This window comes from Salmo trutta, chromosome 9 (assembly GCF_901001165.1).
Source record: "Salmo trutta chromosome 9, fSalTru1.1, whole genome shotgun sequence".
Classification (NCBI taxonomy): domain Eukaryota; kingdom Metazoa; phylum Chordata; class Actinopteri; order Salmoniformes; family Salmonidae; genus Salmo; species Salmo trutta.
The window spans coordinates 401,719-422,198 of NC_042965.1; the positions used below are offsets into that span (position 1 = coordinate 401,719).

General features: G+C 39.5%; 1 protein-coding gene across 5 annotated transcripts; it reads left to right on the forward strand.

The window, feature by feature from the left end:
• Positions 1-300: 300 nt before the first annotated feature.
• Positions 301-19,455, forward strand: LOC115199698 (bromodomain-containing protein 3). Of its 5 annotated transcripts, none has more exons than XM_029762009.1 (12): positions 332-499; positions 1,412-1,741; positions 2,387-2,524; positions 2,861-3,008; positions 3,100-3,290; positions 3,512-3,883; positions 4,148-4,276; positions 4,358-4,555; positions 4,962-5,030; positions 6,193-6,419; positions 8,527-8,816; positions 17,431-17,549. In XM_029762009.1, exons 2-12 carry the CDS (start codon positions 1,550-1,552, stop codon positions 17,547-17,549), a joined length of 2,073 nt encoding a protein of 690 aa, XP_029617869.1. In that variant the 5' UTR covers positions 332-499; positions 1,412-1,549. The 5 variants fall into 5 exon arrangements, with proteins under 5 accessions (XP_029617873.1, XP_029617869.1, XP_029617871.1 ...); XM_029762011.1 differs by having other exon boundaries at positions 332-445; XM_029762008.1 differs by having other exon boundaries at positions 339-491; positions 17,431-19,455.
• The last annotated feature ends 1,025 nt before the right edge of the window (positions 19,456-20,480 follow it).

Here is a 20,480-nt window from a genome sequence, read left to right on the forward strand (position 1 = left end):
CCCAATATGTGGGCGCGGTGGAGGGAATTACTTATTATTACGTGATTATCGACTCCGAATAGCCTAAATACAAATATAGACTCGGAGTGTTGCGTGACGATACCGTAACAACCACGTGACGATACCGTAACAACCACGTGACGCAACATGGCAACGTAAACGCGATTGGTCGACAGTCTTTGTTCAATGTCCAATGGGATTTCTATCTCTTCTTTTCTGTGATATCTCTGGCCTTTACCCCTCAAACGCTCCCTGTGCCAAACATGGCTTGCGCTTAAAGGAGCTGCATCCCGGGATATGTAGTCAGTCATTTAGCGACATAACTCCAATTCCAAACGCTTTACCCATCAAAACACAACAAGGACCATGATGCTGCTCGAAATTGCGCATGGGATATCAGACAGCCGATAACTCGTCTATTATGCTACTTCGCTGAAATAAAAAGGTACCAGAAAACTGCGAGCGAACATCCATTGGAGCCACTTGAGAAAGTAATAAAGTAAAATATGTACTTTTTCCTGATTTGTGTAATTTAAGGGATGGGATGCATATCGAAGTGTTTATCAAATACACTCAATCCATAGGTTGCTTTCTGAGTCAGCCTGCCCGCTCGGCGCCTTGATTGAAACAATGCATACAAAGCTTAGTTAGCGAGGATTTGTTAGGCTAGTAGTTAACCTTAGCTAACGCTACATTTGTCGTATGCAAAGTTGAAAGGGTAACCTAGTTATCGTTTCATATTATTTTCAGCGCTTCTACAACGCACTGGTCAGCATTTTAGTTGTACTTCACATGAACTAGTGTGTAAGTTAGCTATTTGCATTGCGTGCACATTTAGCATTTTGCCTATTGAAAGGCTAGTTACTGTAGCAAACAGCTATAGCATCCCCCTGCCCGCCATCTTTTTAAAGGAATAGATGTGATGCACAATCATATGCACCCGGTCGCTAAATTGTAAATGGCTACTATTTTGTGAAATAAAGGGTGTACGCCCAGTCGAGTAACTAGCTAATCTGTCTACATTTAGCCATATGGATTTGTGATTGCTAAACGTGCCAGATTTTGGCGTAGTTCATTATCCTACAATGTGTACTTTTGTGACTGTTGATCTCTGCATCATTGCTGTTGCCCAGCGAAATGCTCACTTCTTTGCCCCTGTTAGCAATTCTAAGTGGTCTGTGTAGGCTATATTACTTTGGCTACATGTATGTGTACTCACATTTTAGATTCATTTGACTTTTAGTTTATTAGAATTTAGCCACCACTCCATAGCTCAGTCATTCTCATAAAATATTAGCCCAATTGACTCGAGATTTGACCACTGTCTGTGAGGATGGCATCTGAAGGTCTCATATTTTCTGAACAGCACTTTAATTTTCTAACTCCAATATTTGACTATTTTGTTTGGCAGGGCACATACACTCAGGTGGTGATGGGATGTGTGTACTGCTGGAGGAATAATGAGCTGAAAGAGGAGCAAAGTATCCATTGAAAACACTAGACTCAGACGTTTTGTAGAACAGGGAAGAAGTGCTCTCCTGTTGCCAGTATGTCGGCTGTTCCTGCGTCCGCCCCGGCACTTGTCAATCCCTCGCCACCAGAGTTCACCAACCCCAACAAGCCTGGCCGGAAAACAAACCAACTACAGTACATGCAGAACGTTGTGGTGAAGACTCTATGGAAGCATCAGTTTGCGTGGCCCTTTTACACACCTGTGGATGCCATCAAATTATGTCTCGCCGTAAGTCAATTCCACACTCAGTAGTTTTCTCTCTGTTATTGGTAGTCAGTATGGGGTACTAAAAGCAGAGCCTTAATGCTAGAATCCTTAATTGAAACAATAACAAAGTGTGGACCCCGCCTCTGTTTTGGTAAAAAGCTGAGGGATGGACCTGGAGAAATGTAACCACTCTCAAATTCATAGATGGAGCTATGGATTCAAGGACTGACCATCCATAATATCAAATGCATAGTTTTAACCATGTTTTGAGGCTACAATGTTTGTTTACGTTTAACAAACATTGTCGTGAAACAGGCTTATATATTGGGTTCTGATGGGGTATGACAGTTGAACAATGCTCATGAGACATTCCTAAGTTATATTCTCCAAGAATCAGTGGGTATATGTCATTAATGTCTAAGTCTAAAATGTATGTAGTAACAAAGGATTCTAGCTTGAACAATATTTTGCTCTGGGTAAAAGTAAGCTGTTGCACTTTAATATATACACTGTGTGGATGTGTGTACATTTTGGTGTGGTTCCTAACTAACCCTAACCCCTCATTGTTGAACAATCATAATCTTTAAATGTTTTCTTTATTTCCTGGCTGTTATGTTATTGCTCATTCATAGTGAATTCTACTTCCCTCTTGATGCTGTCATACAGGACTATCATAAAGTTATCAAGAGCCCAATGGACATGGGAACAATAAAGAAGAGGCTAGAGAATAACTACTACTGGAGTGCCAGCGAGTGTATGCAGGACTTCAATACAATGTTTACCAACTGTTATATCTACAACAAGGTAAATTCTCCTTTGCCATTCATAAAAATATAGATGTGAAAAACAACAAGGTCCACACTCAACAGGTAGTTCAAAGAGCTTATTTCCTTTAGCAGTTTTTTCACTGGATCATATACAGATGTTTACACACACAGATGGTTTTTCAGTGACATTGATGAAGGCTTTTGAACTGTATTTTGACTCATTACGAGGAGGATGTATTTACACTTCCTCTAGTCAGTCTAGAGGTGCCCCGTAGGCATTTTTGATAGCTGTGATGATTTTGATCAAGCAAACCATCTGACCTTGTTCACCTTAATCTTGACCCATAACTCATCCTTTCTTGTGTTCCCACAGCCTACAGATGACATTGTGCTGATGGCCCAAGCTCTAGAGAAGATATTCTTACAGAAAGTGGCCCAAATGCCTCAGGAGGAGGTGGAGCTGCTACCACCGGCGCCCAAAGTCAAAGCAGCCCGCAAACCAGGAGGGCCCGTTAGTGCAGGCAAGTCCAGCCTTTCACAGTTGATAGGGACTCATGCGCTGAGGAAATGTCTGTCATTTACACATTTTTGCTTCCATCATCTTTCTTGCAGAGAGCCAAGCACAGGGTGAGTCGACGGATTCACCCCCATCTTCTTACCCCAGCTCCCCTCCACTTCTGTCTCAGACTCCTGTCATAGCAGCCACCCCAGTGCCAACCATTACATCTGTTACCCCTGTCCGAGCTGTGCCTACCGCTGCCTCCATGATGGCTGTGGTTCCAACGGCACAGCCAGTCATCAAAGTAAGTCCCAGAGAGACAGGCCGCTCTAGGGGGTCTTTTCATTTAGCTCTACAGTCTAATGGTGGATTCTTGTGGGGAGCGCATTTTACAGTTTTACTCGTCAAAATGTTGTCTTAGGATATAAGTTATTAGAAATCTGAGAGAATTTCTAATATGCCATATCTTGATGAAGAGAATCAGGCTACTTATATATTTGCGTTTGGCCATTGTCATTTCCACAGAAAAAGGGGGTCAAGCGGAAAGCAGACACAACAACTCCCACCACCTCAGCAATCTCGGCCAGTAGAAGTGACTCCCCTACCCAGCTCCTAGAATCCAAACAGGAGAATGTCTTGTCCAGGCGGGAGAGCACAGTGCGGTCCGTCAAGCCCCCCAAAAAGGACACAGAGGATGGAGAGGCGCCACTGCTCAGTGGCAAGAAAGGCAAGCTCGGCGAGCAGCTGAAGCACTGCGAAGTCATCCTGAAGGAGATGCTGTCCAAGAAGTACACGGCCCACGCTTGGCCTTTCTACAAGCCTGTAGACGCAGCAGCGCTAGAACTACATGACTACCATGAGATCATCAAACACCCCATGGACCTGAGCACTGTCAAAGTAGGTTCCCTATTCACTCCCTCGACTCACTACTAACTCTTATAAATTAACCTCCAAAGCCTGGCTGTTTACTTGGTGGAGGAAAATAATTTGACCAATGTTTTTATTTGGTGGTTAAGAATAGTTCAAATGGAACTATCCCTCAACAACAGTCACTGCTAAGGGGAGGACAATTACATCTGTTTTGCTAATATATTTGTTTAGAGTTTTATAAAGATCTCTATCTCAGTAATAAGGCTCTGACTGTTTGCTCTGTATCCACAGAAAAAAATGGACAGTCGAGATTACCAAGATGCCCAAAGTTTTGCGACAGACGTCCGGTTAATGTTTTCAAATTGCTACAAGTACAACCCCCCCGACCACGAGGTTGTTGCAATGGCCAGGAAGCTCCAGGTAGGATAAGATTAATCAGATATCCACACCACCTCATTGGAGGGTTGTCGGTTGAACTACCCCTTGTCTTGTGTTTCTCAGGATGTGTTTGAGATGCGATTTGCCAAGATGCCGGACGAGCCCATCGAAGCCACACAGCTCTCCACCATGCCGGTGGTAAGCAAGAGTACAGAGAGCAGTGAGAGCAGCGGCAACACCTCCAGTACGGAGAGCTCCGACTCAGAGGAGGAGCGGGCCACGCGGCTCGCCGAACTGCAGGAACAGGTGGGTTCGGAACAGGTGGGTTCTCACAACCAAGGACCAAGATCCAAAACCCATGGATGGATGAACAGGGAGATGCCCCCCTCATGCCCCACTTCAGATTTAGACCGCTAACCCTTAAAAATCAAAGCCACTCCACGATGTTCAGAGATAATTTTAAGCCAGCCATCCAGAGTAAAAGTGACATAGTTAACCCTCTGCCGCTGCAAATGCTGCAATAAACTGTTAGAATAACTTGGTATTATGGCTTGCATGCTGTAACTGTAGAGCTCACATTTTTAGAGCAATGTTTTACATTTCATTCATACCAATGGTGACAGTGTTTAGCTCTAATGAAATAGTTTGTTGTGCTACTAGAATGTTAACATGATCTTTGGAGTTTTCTATCTTTGTCCCCTGATTTCCCCTTTGGCTTTCTTACCAGCAAATCACTGTGGAGCACCCCAATGGTAACAGGGCGGGGGGAAAAAACGGGTGTGCCAAACATTTTCAGGTGATTTATCTCTTACTTCCCCGTCCCCACAAAACGTTTTATTTTTGTATTGCACCTTGTTGAAAGAGCGGTAGAGGGTTACATGTGGGGATGAGAACTATTAAACAGGTTGTAAGTGTGCTGAAGGTCTTTCCCTCAGTCGTCAGCTTGCTCTTTGACATGTAGACCTAGATATTCCTTTTTAATGCTTTTTGTAAGATGCATGTAGTTACTTTTTCTCCCATTGTCGCATTCTTTTAGTGGTTTAAAAATGGGAAATGTTAGTTTTCATGGTGGTGACATTGTTTGCTGGTGATGTTAGTGTTTTTTTGATGATTCTGGCAATGATTTCAAATGCTTTTGTTGCGTTGGAGGTTCAGTATTTCTTCCTTTTTTCAAGTTGAATAACTCCTAAAGAACAATGTTTTTGTGCTGAAGACAAGGAAGTGTCACTGAGAGCGTTCACAATTCTATGTTATCGTTTTCGTTTTCTGTTTTATATTACTTGTTTCTTCAAAAAGCAATCAGTCAGTGCATCACTTTGGGAGTCAGCATTTGCTTATTGTTTTAAAGTTTTCGGTAGACAGCTACAGTCCAGGCTGGTGGCCAGGTGTGCTTCTCTGACAGCTTTTTTCCAGAGGCCAATGGGAAATTATTTAACGAGACTCCTCTTTTCCTTGCCAGTATAGTACTGTTTTTCTGAGATCAATGACAGTACACTATTTACACACACACACTCTTGATTGTTTCCTCTATGAATATTCTGAGCTTTCATTTGAGAATATATGTAGAAATATGAGTAGTGTATAGTTAATTAATGCACATACAATACATGAATAAGGTAACTTGAGGATGATTTAAGATGCAGCAACCCTTTAAAGTGAAGTCAATCAAGCAAACACATGAATTGGCTAGAAAATGAGACCCCTTCAAAGTCAATAGAAAATAAAACATTCCTCCTAGGGCTAATATATAACTAATATAACTGTCATAATTGTGACATAATGGTCCAAGACATTTTCTGCAACAGGTTACACATACCTACATCCCACAATAGCTAACCCTTGATGCCTGTATTTTTCCATCACTTCCAGTACCTTGTCCCAGTCTCTGCATCCACTTCACCCTATATAAACCAACATCTGGGCTCATCGGTGACTCTTTATTCTGCTTCTCTCCTCAGCTGAAGGCCGTTCACGAACAGCTGGCTGTTCTGTCGCAGGCCCCAGTAAGTAAACCAAAGAAAATGGAGAAAAAGCAAAAAGATAAGAAGAAAGAGAAGGACAAAGACAAAGCCAACAAGGGGAAGGCTGATGACGAGAAGAAGCCCAAGTCAGCACAGCAAACCAAGCCAGCTAATCAGAAGAAGGCTCCAGCCCGGAAACCAAACCGCACGGGGACGGCTACCAGGTACTACTGCCCAGTCTTATCATACAGTGCCTTGAGAAAGTATTCACACCCCTTGACTTTTTCCAAATGTTGTTGTGTTACAGCCTGAATTTAAACGTTTGTGTCACTGGCCTACACACAATACTGGAATTATTTTTTTAGAAATTAAAAATGAAAAGCTGAAATATCTTGAGTCAATAATTATTTCAACCCTTTGTTATGGCAAGCCTACCATAATTTCCGGACTATTAAGCGCACCTGAATATAATCCTCACCCACTGAATTAAAAAAATAATAATATTTTGAACATAAATAAGCTGCACATGTCTATAAGCTGCAGGTGCCTACCGGTACATTGAAACAAATGAACTTTACATAGGCTTTAACGAAACACGGCTTGTAACAAAATTAAATAGGCTTTAACGAAACACGGCTTGTAACAAAAAATAAAAAATTACCAGTAAGCTTTAGTTGTCTTTTTGCACTGAGTCAATTCCTCACGCTGCTGTTTCCAACGTCTTATCATCGACTCATTAAGACCAAGCTACCGTGCAGCAGCTCTATTTCCTTTTCCAACAGCCAGATCAATCGCCTTCAACTTGAAAACTGCATCATATGCATTTCTCCGTGTCTTTGCCATGATGAGGGTGACAAAATGACTACCGTAATCAGAATGATGGGAAATTTGAGAGCGCTCGATTTAATCTAAACAGTAAACAAAAATGTTGTTTGACCATAACCCGTTCGGCAATTTCATTGGTCTAATGAAAGCTTCATGCCGCCAAAAAACTGAGCAAGTCACAGAATGTGTTTTTTTTGGAGGAAAAAAAATTTAAAGCGGGAAAAATGCATATATTAGCCGCGTCATTGTTTAAGCCGCGAGGTTCAAAGCCTGGGAAAAAAGTTGCGGCTTATAGTCCGGAATTTACGGTAAATAAGTTCAGGAGTAAAAATTCACTCTGTGCAATAGTGTTTAACATGATTTTTGAATGACTACCTAATCTCTGTACCCCACACATACAATTATCTGTAAGGTTCCTCAGTCGAGGAGTGAATTTCATACACAGATTTAACCACAAAGGGCACCTATTGGTAGTCAGCTATGGAGTTTAATGACTGTGATAGGAGAAAACTGAGGATGGATCAACAACATTGTAGTTACTCCACAATAATAACCTAAAATGACAAAGTGAAAAGAAGGAAGCCTGTACAGACTAAAAAATATTCCAAAACATGCATCCCATTTGCATAAAGACACTAAAGTAAAACTGCAAAAAAATTGGCAAAGAAATGTACTTTTATGTCTTGAATACAAAGTGTTATGTTGGGGGCCAATCCAACACAACACATCACTGAGTACCACTGTTCATATTTTCAAGCAGGTGGCTGCACCATGGTATGGGTATGATCGTCATCGGCAAGGTCTAGGGAGTTTCTTGAGGGGATAAAAAGAAACGGAATAGAGCTAAGCACAGGCAAAATCCTAGAGGATAACCTGGTGTTCAGTCTGCTTTCCAACAGACACTGGGAGACATTCACCTTTCAGCTGGACAATAACCTAAAACACAAGGCCAAATACACTGGAGTTGCTTACCAAGATGACAATGAATGTTCCTGAGTTGCCTAGTTAGTTTTGACTTAAATTATTCTAACATGTATCGACTCGGGTGTGAATACTTATGTAAATGAGACTTTTGTATTTCATTTTCAATACATTTGCTACAAATTCTAAAAACATGGTTTCACGTCATCTTTATGCTGCGTTGTGTGTAAAAAAAATAAAAAAATCTAATACATTTTGAATTCAGGCTGTAACACAACAAAATGTGGAATAAGTCAAGGGGTATGAATACTATCTGAAGGCACTGTATCCGTTTCGTAATTTGTCACAATTAATTTGCTCAATACTGCAGGGAACGTGAACTTTTGGATGAATCATAATTACCCATGCCACTTGTTGTAACAGTGTTACGCTCTGCTGTGTTACACTTTCCCCTTGTAGTCTGATCCAGACGTGTCAGTCTGTCACAAATCATCTGTACTTTAAACTTCTCTCAATGCTAATTTGAGCATCCTGAGAGAGGCAAAACCCGTAGGCCTATCAAAGATCTGACCAAACCATTTTCAGGCAACCGAAGAAAGGGACCAAGGTGGTGGCGGCAAACAACGAGTCTGAAGAGGAGCCGTCCCTTCCCATGTCATACGACGAGAAGCGCCAGCTCAGCCTGGACATCAACCGTCTTCCGGGTGAGAAGTTGGGCAGGGTGGTCCACATCATCCAGGCCCGGGAGCCTTCGCTGCGTGACTCCAATCCGGACGAGATAGAGATAGACTTTGAGACACTCAAACCCTCTACCCTTCGTGAGCTCGAACGATACGTCAAGTCTTGTTTGCAAAAAAAGCAGCGGAAACTTTTACGTAAGTTGTGAGCTATTACTCTTGTTGTTTTTACAGATGCCCTTCTCCAGTCGCTAATGGTTACCTGGTTCTTCAGGGGTAAACCTCTCTTTTCTCTGCCTGTTTACTAAATGCTCTCAAGCTCCCTTGTGTTTGTTCCCCCTCTTTTTAACACTGATGTTGCTCACCCTCCCACCCTTCGCGCAATTGCTTTTTGGTATTTTATTAGGATCCCCGAAACATGACATATTACTGAACAGAAATAGACAAGTAAAGCACGAGGACAGAACTACGTGAATTTAGAAACGACACACACAGCCTACATTTCAATACATATACACAAAATATCTAGGTGAAATAGGGAAGAGGCGTAGTGCCGTAGGTAGTGGTGAACGGGTCAACTGTTTGTTCACCCGCCCGCAATTGCAAATAACTCATCCACAACCGCTCAACTATATGCGATAAAGTGAAACTCTGAGGCCTGCACCCAACCCTAACCCGTAAATATAGAAAATGTCAGACTGTAGAACAAGTTTTTGAGTGTGTGTGCAGGATTTTGTTTTGCCTGATTTAGATATGTTTCTGCTTATAATATCCAACATTTTGGTAGGCTATTTGTTAGTCAACTTGTCTATAATTAGATATTATGTAGCTTCTCTTTTGTCATTATGTTTCCCTAAAATATACCCTTGCTCAACAGAATAGTGTAATAGCTTGATAGAATGAATGCTTCAATCTAGTTGACATCGGTAAAGTTCTCTGTCGTCTTTCGCAGAGCAAAGACCTTTCGGGACTGGGGAGAAAATACAATGCGATACAAACGTAAGACTTTCTGTGAAAAATGTCCAAATGACATCAGTTTGACCAGTTGTAAGGAAAAAGAATACTGTGAATACGACCCAACGTGTTTCAATTCGGCTTCAATGCATATTTTATGTGGTTGAAATTACCCAATCGTCGTACTTGATTAAAGTAAACTTAATAGAAAATGACCCAAGTAAAGTTGAAAGTCACCAAGTGAAATTCTACTTGTTTAAAAGTATTTGATTTAAAATATACTTAAGTATCAAAAGTAAAAGTATAAATAATAAAAAAAATCCTTATTAAGCAAACCAGACAGCACCATTTTCTTGTTTATTTAAATGTATTCATTTACAGATAGCCAGGGGAACACTCCAACACTCAGACATCATTTACAAACAAAGCATGTGTGCTATGAGTCAGCCAGATCAGGGGCAATAGGGTTGACCAGGGATGTTCTCTTAATAAGTGTGCGAATTGGACCATTTTCCTGTCATGCTAAGCATTCAAAATGTAAATAATGCTTTTGGGTGTCAGGAAAAATGTATTGAGTAAAAAGTACATTATTTTCTTTAGGAATGTATTGAAGTAAAGGTTGTCAAAATTATAAATGGTAAAGTACTGATACTTTAAAGTATTTTTGCTTAAGTACTTTACATCACCTGTTGATATACTGTCTCCTTTTATGATGCTTTCATGATGAAGACAGCAGCTCTAAAGATTGTATCTAACTGAACATTGCAGTCTCTCAAGATGCAGAAAGATATCATATTTCTCTACTCCTGTTCCCAAGTCCAAATTTTGCGTACATTTAGTGTATAATTTTACTGCAAGGAATGCTTAGTTCTGCAGGAGTTATAAGTAAGGCTATATCCCTATTCGCGTTGGGACTAGTTATGTATTTATTATCACAGAATGTCCGTTAATCCAGAGGACGATTCGGACAGGATATGTTTTTTCCAAACTGCACCCTGTAATTTATTTTTTATATATACACACTACCATTCAAAAGTTTGGGGTCACTTAGAAATTTCCTTGTCTTTGAAAGAAAAGCACATTTTTTGTCCATTAAAATAACATCAAATTGATCAGAAATACAGTGTAGGCATTGTTAATGTTGTAACTCACTATTGTAGCTGGAAACTGTTTATTTTCTTAATGGACTATCTATCTACATAGGCGTATAGAGGCCCATTATCAGCAACTGTCACTCCTGTGTTCCAATGGCACGTTGTGTTAGCTAATCCAAGTTTATAATTTTAAAAGGCTAATTGATCATTAGAAAACCCTTTTGCAATTACGTTAGCACAGCTGAAAACTGTTGTTCTGATTTAAGGAAGCAATAAAACTGGCCTTTAAACTTGTTGAGTATCTGGAGCATAAGCATTTGTGAGTTCGATTACAGGCTCAAAGTGGCTAGAAACAAAGACCTTTCTTCTGAAACTCGTCAGTCTATTCTTGTTCTGAGAAATGAAGGTGAGAAATTGCCAAGAAGCTGAAGATCTGGTACAACGCTGTGTACTACTCCTTCACAGAACAGCGCAAACTGTCTCTTACCAGAATAGAAAGAGTGGGAGGCCCCGGTGCACAACTGAGCAAGAGGACAAGTACATTAGAGTGTCAAGTTTGAGAAACAGACGCCTCACAAGTCCTCAATTGGCAGCTTTATTATATAGTACCCGCAAAACACCAGTCTCAACGTCAACAGTGAAGAGGCGATGCTTGAAGCACAGCGCGGTTTATGACTTCAAGCCTATCAACTCCCGAGATTAGGCTGGCAATACTGTAGTGCCTATAAGAACATCCAATAGTCAAAGGTATATGAAATAGAAATGGTATAAAGAGAAATAGTCCTATAATAACTACAATCTAAAACTTCTTAACTGGGAATATTGAAGACTCATGTTAAAAGGAACCACCAGCTTCCATATGTTCTAAGCAAGGAACTTAGACTTTAGCTTTTTTACATGGCACATATTTCACTTTTACTTTCTTCTCCAACACTGTGTTTTTGCATTATTTAAACCAAATTGAACATGTTTATTTATGAATTATATTAAGTTAAAATAAGTGTTCATTCAGTATTGTTGTAATTGTCATTATTACAAATAAATTAGAAAATCGTCCGATTAATCTGTATCGGCTTTTTTTGGTCCTCCAACAATCGGTTTCGGCGTTAAAAAAATCATAATCGTTCGACCTCGTGTGTGTGTGTGTGTGTGTGTGTGTGTGTGTGTGTGTGTGTGTGTGTGTGTGTGTGTGTGTGTGTATATACAGTTGAAGTCAGAAGCTTACATCTTAGCCAAATACATTTAAACTTAGTTTCACAATTCCTGACATTTAATCCTAGTAAAAATTCCCTGTCTTAGGTCAGTTAGGATCACCACTTTATTTTAAGAATGTGAAATGTCAGAATAATAGTTGAGAGAATGATTTAAAGCTTTTATTTCTTTCATCACATTCCCAGTGGGTCAGAAGTTTACATACTCTCAAATAGTATTTGGTAGCATTGCCTTGAAATTGTTTAACTTGCGTCAAACATTTCGGATAGCCTTCCACAAGCTTCCCACAATAAGTTGGGTGAATTGTGGCCCATTCCTCCTTACAGAGCTGGTGTAACAGAGTCAGGTTTGTAGGCCTCCTTGCTCACACACGCTTTTTCAGTTCTGCCCACAAATCTTCTATAGGATTGAGGTCAGGGCTTTGTGATGGCCAATCCAATACCCTGACTTTGTTGTCCTTAAGCCATTTTGACACAACTTTGGAAGTATGCTTGGGGTCATTGTCCATTTGGAAGACCCATTTTCAACCAAGCTTTAACTTCCTGACTGATGTCTTGAGATGTTGCTTCAATATATCCACATAATTTTCCTGCCTTATGATGCCATCTATTTTGTGAAGTGCACCAGTCCCTCCTGCAGCAAAGCACCCCGTGCTCCATGGTTGGGATGGTGTTCTTCGGCTTGCAAGCCTCTTCCTTTTTCCTCCAAACATAACGATGGTCATTATGGCCAAACAGTTCTATTTCTGTTTCATAAAAGTAGAGAACATTTCTCCAAAAAGTACGATCTTTGTCCCCATGTGCAGTTGCAAACCGTAGTCTGGCTTTTTTATGGCGGTTTTGGAGCAGTGGCTTCTTCCTTGCTGAGTGGCCTTTCAGGTTATGTCGATATAGGACAGGTTTTACTGTGGATATAGACACTTTTACACATGTTTCCTCCAGCGTCTTCACAAGGTCCTTTGCTGTTGTTCTGGGATTGATTTGCACTTTTCACACTTAAGTACATTCAACTTAGGAGACAGAACGCGTCTCCTTCCTGAGCGGTATGACGGCTGCGTGGTCCCATGGTGTTTGTTAAAGGTCGGCCGATTATGATTTTTCACTGCCGATACCGATTATTGGAGGGCCAAAAAAAGGCGATACCGATTAAAATCGGCAGATTTTTTTCAAATATATTTATTTATTTATTTGTAATAATGACAATTTCAACAATACTGAATGAACCACTTTTTTTTTTACTTAATATAATACATCAATAAAAATCAATTTAGCCTCAAATAAATAATGAAACATGTTCAATTTGGTTTAAATAATGCAAAAACAAAGTGTTGGAGAAGAAAGTAAAAGTGCAATATGTGCCATGTAAAAAAGCTAACGTTTAAGTTCCTTGCTCAGAACATGAGAACATATGAAAGCTGGTGGTTCCTGTTAAAAGAACTTAGTATAATATTCACAGGTAAGAAGTTTTAGGTTGTAGTTATTATAGGACTATTTCTCTCTATACCACTTGTATTTCATATACCTTTGACTATTGGATGTTCTTATAGGCACTTCAGTATTGCAAGTGTAACAGTATAGCTTCCGTCCCTCTCCTCGCCCCTACCTGGGCTCGAACCAGTAACACATCGACAACAGCCACCCTCGAAACATCGTTACCCGTCGCTCCACAAAAGCCGCGGCCCTTGCAGAGCAAGTTGAACAACTACTTCAAGGTCTCAGAGCGAGTTACGTCACCGATTGAAACGCTATTAGTGCGCACCCCGCTAACTAGCTAGCCATTTCACATCGGTTACACCAGCCTAATCTCGGGAGTTGATAGGCTTGAAGTCATAAACAGCTCAATGCTTGAAGCACAACAAAGAGCTTCTGGCAAACGCACGAAAGTGCTGTTTGAATGAATGCTTACGAGCGTGATGCTGCCTACCACCGCTCAGTCAGACTGCTCTATCAAATATCAAATCATAGAATTGATTATAACATAATAACACACAGAAATACGAGCCCTAGGTCATTAATATGGTCAAATCCGGAACCTATCATTTAGAAAACAAAACGTTTATTTTTTCAGTGAAATACGGAACCGTTACGTATTTTATCTAACGGGTGGCATCCCTAAGTCTAAATATTGCTGTTACATTGTACGACCTTCAATGTTATGTCATAATTATGTACAATTCAGGCAAATTAATTACGTTCTTTGTTAGGAATAAATGGTCTTCACACAGTTCGCAATGAGCCAGGCGGCCCAAACTGCTACATATACCCTGACTGCTTGCACGGAACGCAAGAGAAGTGACACAATTTCCCTAGTTAAAAGAAAGTCATGTTAGCAGGCAATATTAACTAAATATGTAGGTTTAAAAATATATACTTGAGTATTGATTTTAAGAAAGGCGTTGATGTTTATGGTTAGGTACACATTGGTGCAACGACAGTGCTTTTTTCGCAAATGCGTTTGTTAACCTCTTACATCTAGATGTTCCGCTAGCAGAACGTCTGCTCCAATATCCAATGATGGGCGGGGCGCGAAATACAAACTCCTCTAAAGCCGAAAACTTCCACTTTTCAAACATATTACTATTTTACAGCTATTTAAAGACAAGACTCTCCTTTATCTAACCACACTGTCCGATTTCAAAAAGGTTTTACAGCGAAAGCAAAACATTAGATTATGTCAGCAGAGTACCCAGCCAGAAATAATCAGACACCCATTTTTCAAGCTAGCATATAATGTCACATAAACCCAAACCACAGCTAAATGCAGCACTAACCTTTTATGATCTTCATCAGATGACACACCTAGGACATTATGTTATACAATACATGCATGTCTGTTCAATCAAGTTCATATTTATATCAAAAACCAGCTTTTTACATTAGCATGTGACGTTCAGAACTAGCATTCCCACCGAACACTTCCGGTGAATTTACTAAATTACTCACGATAAACGTTCACAAAAAGCATAACAATTATTTTAAGAATTATAGATACATTACTCCTCTATGCACTCGATATGTCCGATTTTAAAATAGCTTTTCGGATGAAGCACATTTTGCAATATTCTAAGTACATAGCCCGGCATCACAGGGCTAGCTATTTAGACACCCAACCAGTTTAGCCTTCACCAAAATCACATTTCCTATAAGAAAAATGTTATTACCTTTCCTGTTCTTCGTCAGAATACACTCCCAGGACTTCTACTTCAATAACAAATGTTGGTTTGGTCCCAAATAATCCATCGTTATATTCCATCAACGACGTTTAGTTCGTGCGTTCTAGACACTATCAGAATACTAAATCGCGGTCACGAGCATGGCGCAGAAAGTGACAAAAAAAATCTAAATATTCCATTACCGTACTTCGAAGCATGTCAACCGCTGTTTAAAACCAATTTTTATGCAATTTATCTCGTAGAAAAGCGATAATATTCCGACCGGGAATCTGCCTGTCTGTAAACTGGGGGAAAAACCGAAAGCCGGGGGCGGGGCAGGTCGCAAGCGTAAGGCTTACTCCACTGATTGACCACTTAGCTTTTGCTCTCCTTTGTTTCAGCCAGGGCTTTGAATTACGTCATTCCTGTTTTTCCCGGGCTCTGAGAGCCCATTGGAGACGTGGGTATTGTCACGTAACAGCAGAGATCCTTAGTTTTTGGAAGAGATGTCAAAGAAAGCAAATAAATGGTCAGACAGGGTACTTCCTGAACAGAACCGTCTCAGGTTTTTGCCTGCCATTGGAGTTCTGTTATACTCACAGACACCATTCAAACAGTTTTAGAAACTTTGGAGTGTTTTCTCTCCAAAGCTAATAATTATATGCATATTCTAGTTTCTGGGCAGGACTAATAATCAGATTAAATTGGGTACGTTTTTTATCCAGCCGTGAAAATACTGCCCCCTAGCCATAAGAGGTTAAATAACCGTTTGGCGAAGTAGGCTACGATTCAATGATAAATTAACAGGCACCGCATCGATTATATGCAACGCAGGACAAGCTAGATAAACTAGTAATATCATCAACCATGTGTAGTTAACTAGTGATTATGTTAAGATTGATTGTTTTTTATAAGATACGTTTAATGCTAGCTAGCACCTTACCTTGGCTCCTTGCTGCACTCGCATAACAGGTAGTCAGCCTGCCACACAGTCTCCACGTGGAGTTCAATGTAATCGGCCATGATCGGTGTCCAGTAATACCGATTGTTGTGAAAACTCGAAGTCGGCCCTAATTAATCGGCCGACGTCTAGTGTTTATACTTGCGTACTATTGTTTGCACAGATGAACGTGGTACCTTCTGGGATTTGGAAATTGCTCCCAAGGATGAACCAGACTTGTGGAGGTCTACAATTTCTTTTGAGGTCTTTGCTGATTTCTTTTGATTTTCCCATGATGTCAAGCAAAGAGGCACTGAGTTTGGAGGTAGGGCTTGAAATACATCCACAGGTACACCTCCAATTTACTCAAATGATGTCAATTAGCGTATCAGAAGCTTCTAAAGCCATGACATAATTTTCTGGAATTTTCCAAGCTGTTTAATAACCTCTTACATCTAGACGTTCCGCTAGCGGAACACCTGCTCCAATAGCCAATGATGGGCGTGGCGCGAATTACAAATTCCTCAAAAATACAAAAACTTCAATTTTTCAAACATATGACTATTTTACACCATTTTAAAGACAAGACTCTCCTTTATCTAACCACACTGTCCGATTTCAAAAAGGCTTTACAACGAAAGCAAAACATTAGATTATGTCAGCAGAGTACACAGCCAGAAATAATCAGACACCCATTTTTCAAGCTAGCATATAATGTCACATAAATCCAAACCACAGCTAAATGCAGCACTAACCTTTGATGATCTTCATCAGATGACACCCCTAGGACATTATGTTATACAATACATGCATGTTTTGTTCAATCAAGTTCATATTTATATCAAAAACCAGCTTTTTACATTAGCATGTGACGTTCAGAACTAGCATACCCCCCGCAAACTTCCGGTGAATTTACTAAATTACGTTATGTTTTTTGTGAACGTTTATCGTGAGTAATTTAGTAAATTCACCGGAAGTGTTCGGTGGGAATGCTAGTTCTGAACGTCACTCGCAAAACACCAGTCTCAACATCAACAGTGAAGAGGCTAAATGTAGAGAGCAAAACTGACTTGAGCTGGAACTATTGTTTTGGTCTAATTGAATTTCAAGTGGACTCGTTAGCACCACCAAAACAGAAAAACAACAATTTAGAGGGGACAGAGAGATGTAGTTTGTTGCCACATCGGCAAAGTAAACGTGGGAACTTATTCAATGGCGTTGTCTGCCGGATTGGGAAAAATAGTGCCAAGAACTGGTTCAGGAAAACATAAAAAGAGTTAGAAAAGAGCCTACAACTGAACCACATTAAGAAACTGCCAGCTTTGGGATGTGTATAATATATTGTCCATTGATGCTCTCTGTGAAAAGGATGTTTGTCTTTTTTCTGTAGTTGATATCTCTGGATTTGACTGTATGCCTCAGTATTAACTTTCCCCTTACCTCCTTCCTTCTCCTGTGCAGAGAAGGCAGGCTCGGCGCCAGCAGGGGGCGCCTCTCGAATGAGTGGCAGCAGCAGCTCCTCTGACTCTGGCAGCAGCAGCTCCAGTGGCTCCAGCTCAGAAAGCAGTGACTCCGATTGATCAGAGAAAGACCCACATACAGTCCAGTCCCTCTCTTACCGTAGTTAATTTACCCCCCATTTTAGCTAGTAGTCTACTCTCTTTTTTCTTCCCCTGGATGACTTTTATAAGATAATGAAAAGACTTTGAATGACGAGGATATTGATAATGTTTTGTATTTAGAAATGCCTTTAAAGAAAAAACGTAGGAAACGTGTAAGAAGATATAGCTGACTGAACATAGTCAGGATTTGTTTTTGCTGGCCCTTAAAGGGAAATGCCTGGTATCACCAGAACAACATGCGTTTAGTTAATATTATAATTTTTTAAAGACTATGTTACGTAAGTAGTAAACCGTTAAGAAACACTGAGATTGATTTTGGTTTGGACAAAATTGTCTCAAGGAACAAATATGGTCTTTCTCTTCCTGGGATGGCTGTTGCCTCTAGTTTGACCTTTGCGACCACACATTATTCCATTTTTTTTCCCCTCGGTTTTATGGATACAGCTATATTTAAGAAATTAAGATAATTGTTATTTTATGGTCATACATATAATTTCTGTTGACAATGTAAAACAAATGGTTTTAATGATCATCTAAAGAAGAGAATTGATAACTGTTTATTTTTGTTCTCAATCTTCCATTCTCCATTCAGTGTTTGTAAATCTGTTGTCTCAAGGGTCTGTTCAATGTAGTTGACGGTTAACACTAGACTGCGGTTGAGTGATACATTGACTTAATCATGGCCCTACTTGTATTTACTGAGTGTTTTATCTACACATTTATGGCAAAGTAAAGTTGCTGTTTGATACATTTTCTGATTGTCTTAAAGATTATTTTTGAGTCTCATGCTTTGATATTCTGTCCCCAGTATGTGGTGGCATATAGAAAAATTCACTTTTTGCAGCCAGTGTTAATGTTAAATGCTCCCTTACTAAGATGTAACACACATCACACACTCTTGTGGTTTGTTTCCCAGCCTGTTTGTATATTTGGCATGTGCCATATCTGACAACTTTCATTATTGAATGTTATAACTTTTTCCTTTGTCTGTGTATGGGCTAGTCTTTCATTTGAACATTATTGTTATATTCCATATGTAGGTGAATTAACACTCACAGTATAGCCTGTTTCTTTTTTTTTCTTTCTCTGTGTAAACGACTAATCGCCACGTGTACAAAAACTTACAAAAGACAGAAAATTTGAATCTAAAAGTAAATAATCTTATTGTTATTTTGTTAATATTTGAGCATTACAAAGACCTCTGTAAACAAAACTAGGTAGATGTGTCATAATACACAACCTAGTCTTCCTTCCAAATTCAGAATCATGAAGTCTGCTTGTTTACCTTTTACAATACACCTGTTGTGACTGGATTTTTACAATTATGTATCTGTAATTTCTGAGGTGGTAAGTGTATTTTCTATACATTTTAGATCATTTACAACTGCAGTTGACAAAGCTGAGATCATTTGGTTAGTTGTTAGTAGTGGTGATGTTTTAAACTTGATCTGCTAAATCCCCATTAACCTCATTATACAGATTCAGACAACCTCTTACATAAAAAAAAAGCTGGTTTTGCCCGAGGGATGTCATACGAATTGTTTTCACCATATTCACTTATTTGTTCATTTTAGTTCTTGGTCAACATATAATAGATAATTTTTATATTTTAATAAAATAATTTTATGTATTTGCATGCACTCCTGCTGTAACTTTCTGAAATATTTTTTAGCACTGTATTGTAACTTCTGTAGACATCAATCTTTGAGAACTAAAGATTTGTGTTGTAGTTTTAGGGTTGTTTAAGGGTGAAATTACATAGGGATGCTGGGCAAACAAAAAGTTAATATTTGATGTAATTATTTACATGGGATACCATATTTTCTGAGTTCCTTTGTTTTCATAAATAAACCACATAAACATACATGATTGTGAGCTCCTTTGTATCCCATCCACATCACAGCTGTTTAGGCCAATAACTGTCAGGGGCATAGCTATGTGAAAGGTTTGTGGTAAGTCAGAACTTATAGTAGTAGACAGACATTTAATTGAAAGAGCACACTTCTATTCCACATGACAGTGCACATAATCAACCTCTACTTGCTGTTGGAACAGTTTGTTTATTTTTTGTAATTGTTTCAGTTTACTTACGATAATACTGCATTGAAATGCAAAAAAATCAAGACATTATACATAGGCCTGAGCTTATACTGCCATGCCCAATACATACACAGGAAGCCTCTTTTAGAATCAGAGATTGAAATACTTACACATTCATCTTTAACATAATGTAGGCTCAGCATTCCCGAACAGTCTCATTTACAAGTCAGAATGTTGAACAAACTTCATTTCAACTTCACCTGTTGTCCGCAAATTTTTGTCCCTATGTCGGTGGTAATCTAATAGAAAATCACACTTTATTTGGATACTACAGAAAGTGTCATACTATCTGTTGATAAGCAACTACTTGCTAATGTTACGGTTAGGGTAAGGGTTAAGGTAAGTGATGAGCGATTAACCAACATTTCTGTTATTTTTCAGATTTAAAGCAACTAATTGTTTTGTTTTAGGTTTTTTTCTCTGTGCTCTATGTGCACATTGCACAGTTTCTCTAGAGATAAATCAGATCCAGCCTGAACTGTGCAATGGTAGTAGGGAGTTATAGTGCAGAAAACATGGTAATTACCTACAATGACCATAATCCATTGCACCTACTTGTCCAGTCTGTGTTTCTTTTATGCCTGCTATGGAAGAGAGAAGAATGCACACCTAAACTCAGCCAAAAAATAAACGTCCTCTCACTGTCAACTGCATTTAATTTCAGCAAACTTAACATGTGTAAATATTTGTATGAACATAAGATTCAACTGAGACATAAACTGAACAAGTTCCACAGACATGTGATTAACAGAAATTGAATAATGTGTCCCTGAACAAAGTGGGGGTCAA

What these genes read in the sequence shown, in the direction of transcription:
- LOC115199698 (XM_029762009.1), top strand. Translation starts at nt 1,550, where the DNA reads ATGTCGGCTGTTCCTGCGTCCGCCCCGGCACTTGTCAATCCCTCGCCA. An exon ending in CAATGGCCAGGAAGCTCCAG is followed by an intron (nt 4,277 to 4,357) that starts GTAGGATAAGAT and finishes TGTGTTTCTCAG; the next exon opens with GATGTGTTTGAGATGCGATT. An exon ending in CGCACGGGGACGGCTACCAG is followed by an intron (nt 6,420 to 8,526) that starts GTACTACTGCCC and finishes AACCATTTTCAG; the next exon opens with GCAACCGAAGAAAGGGACCA.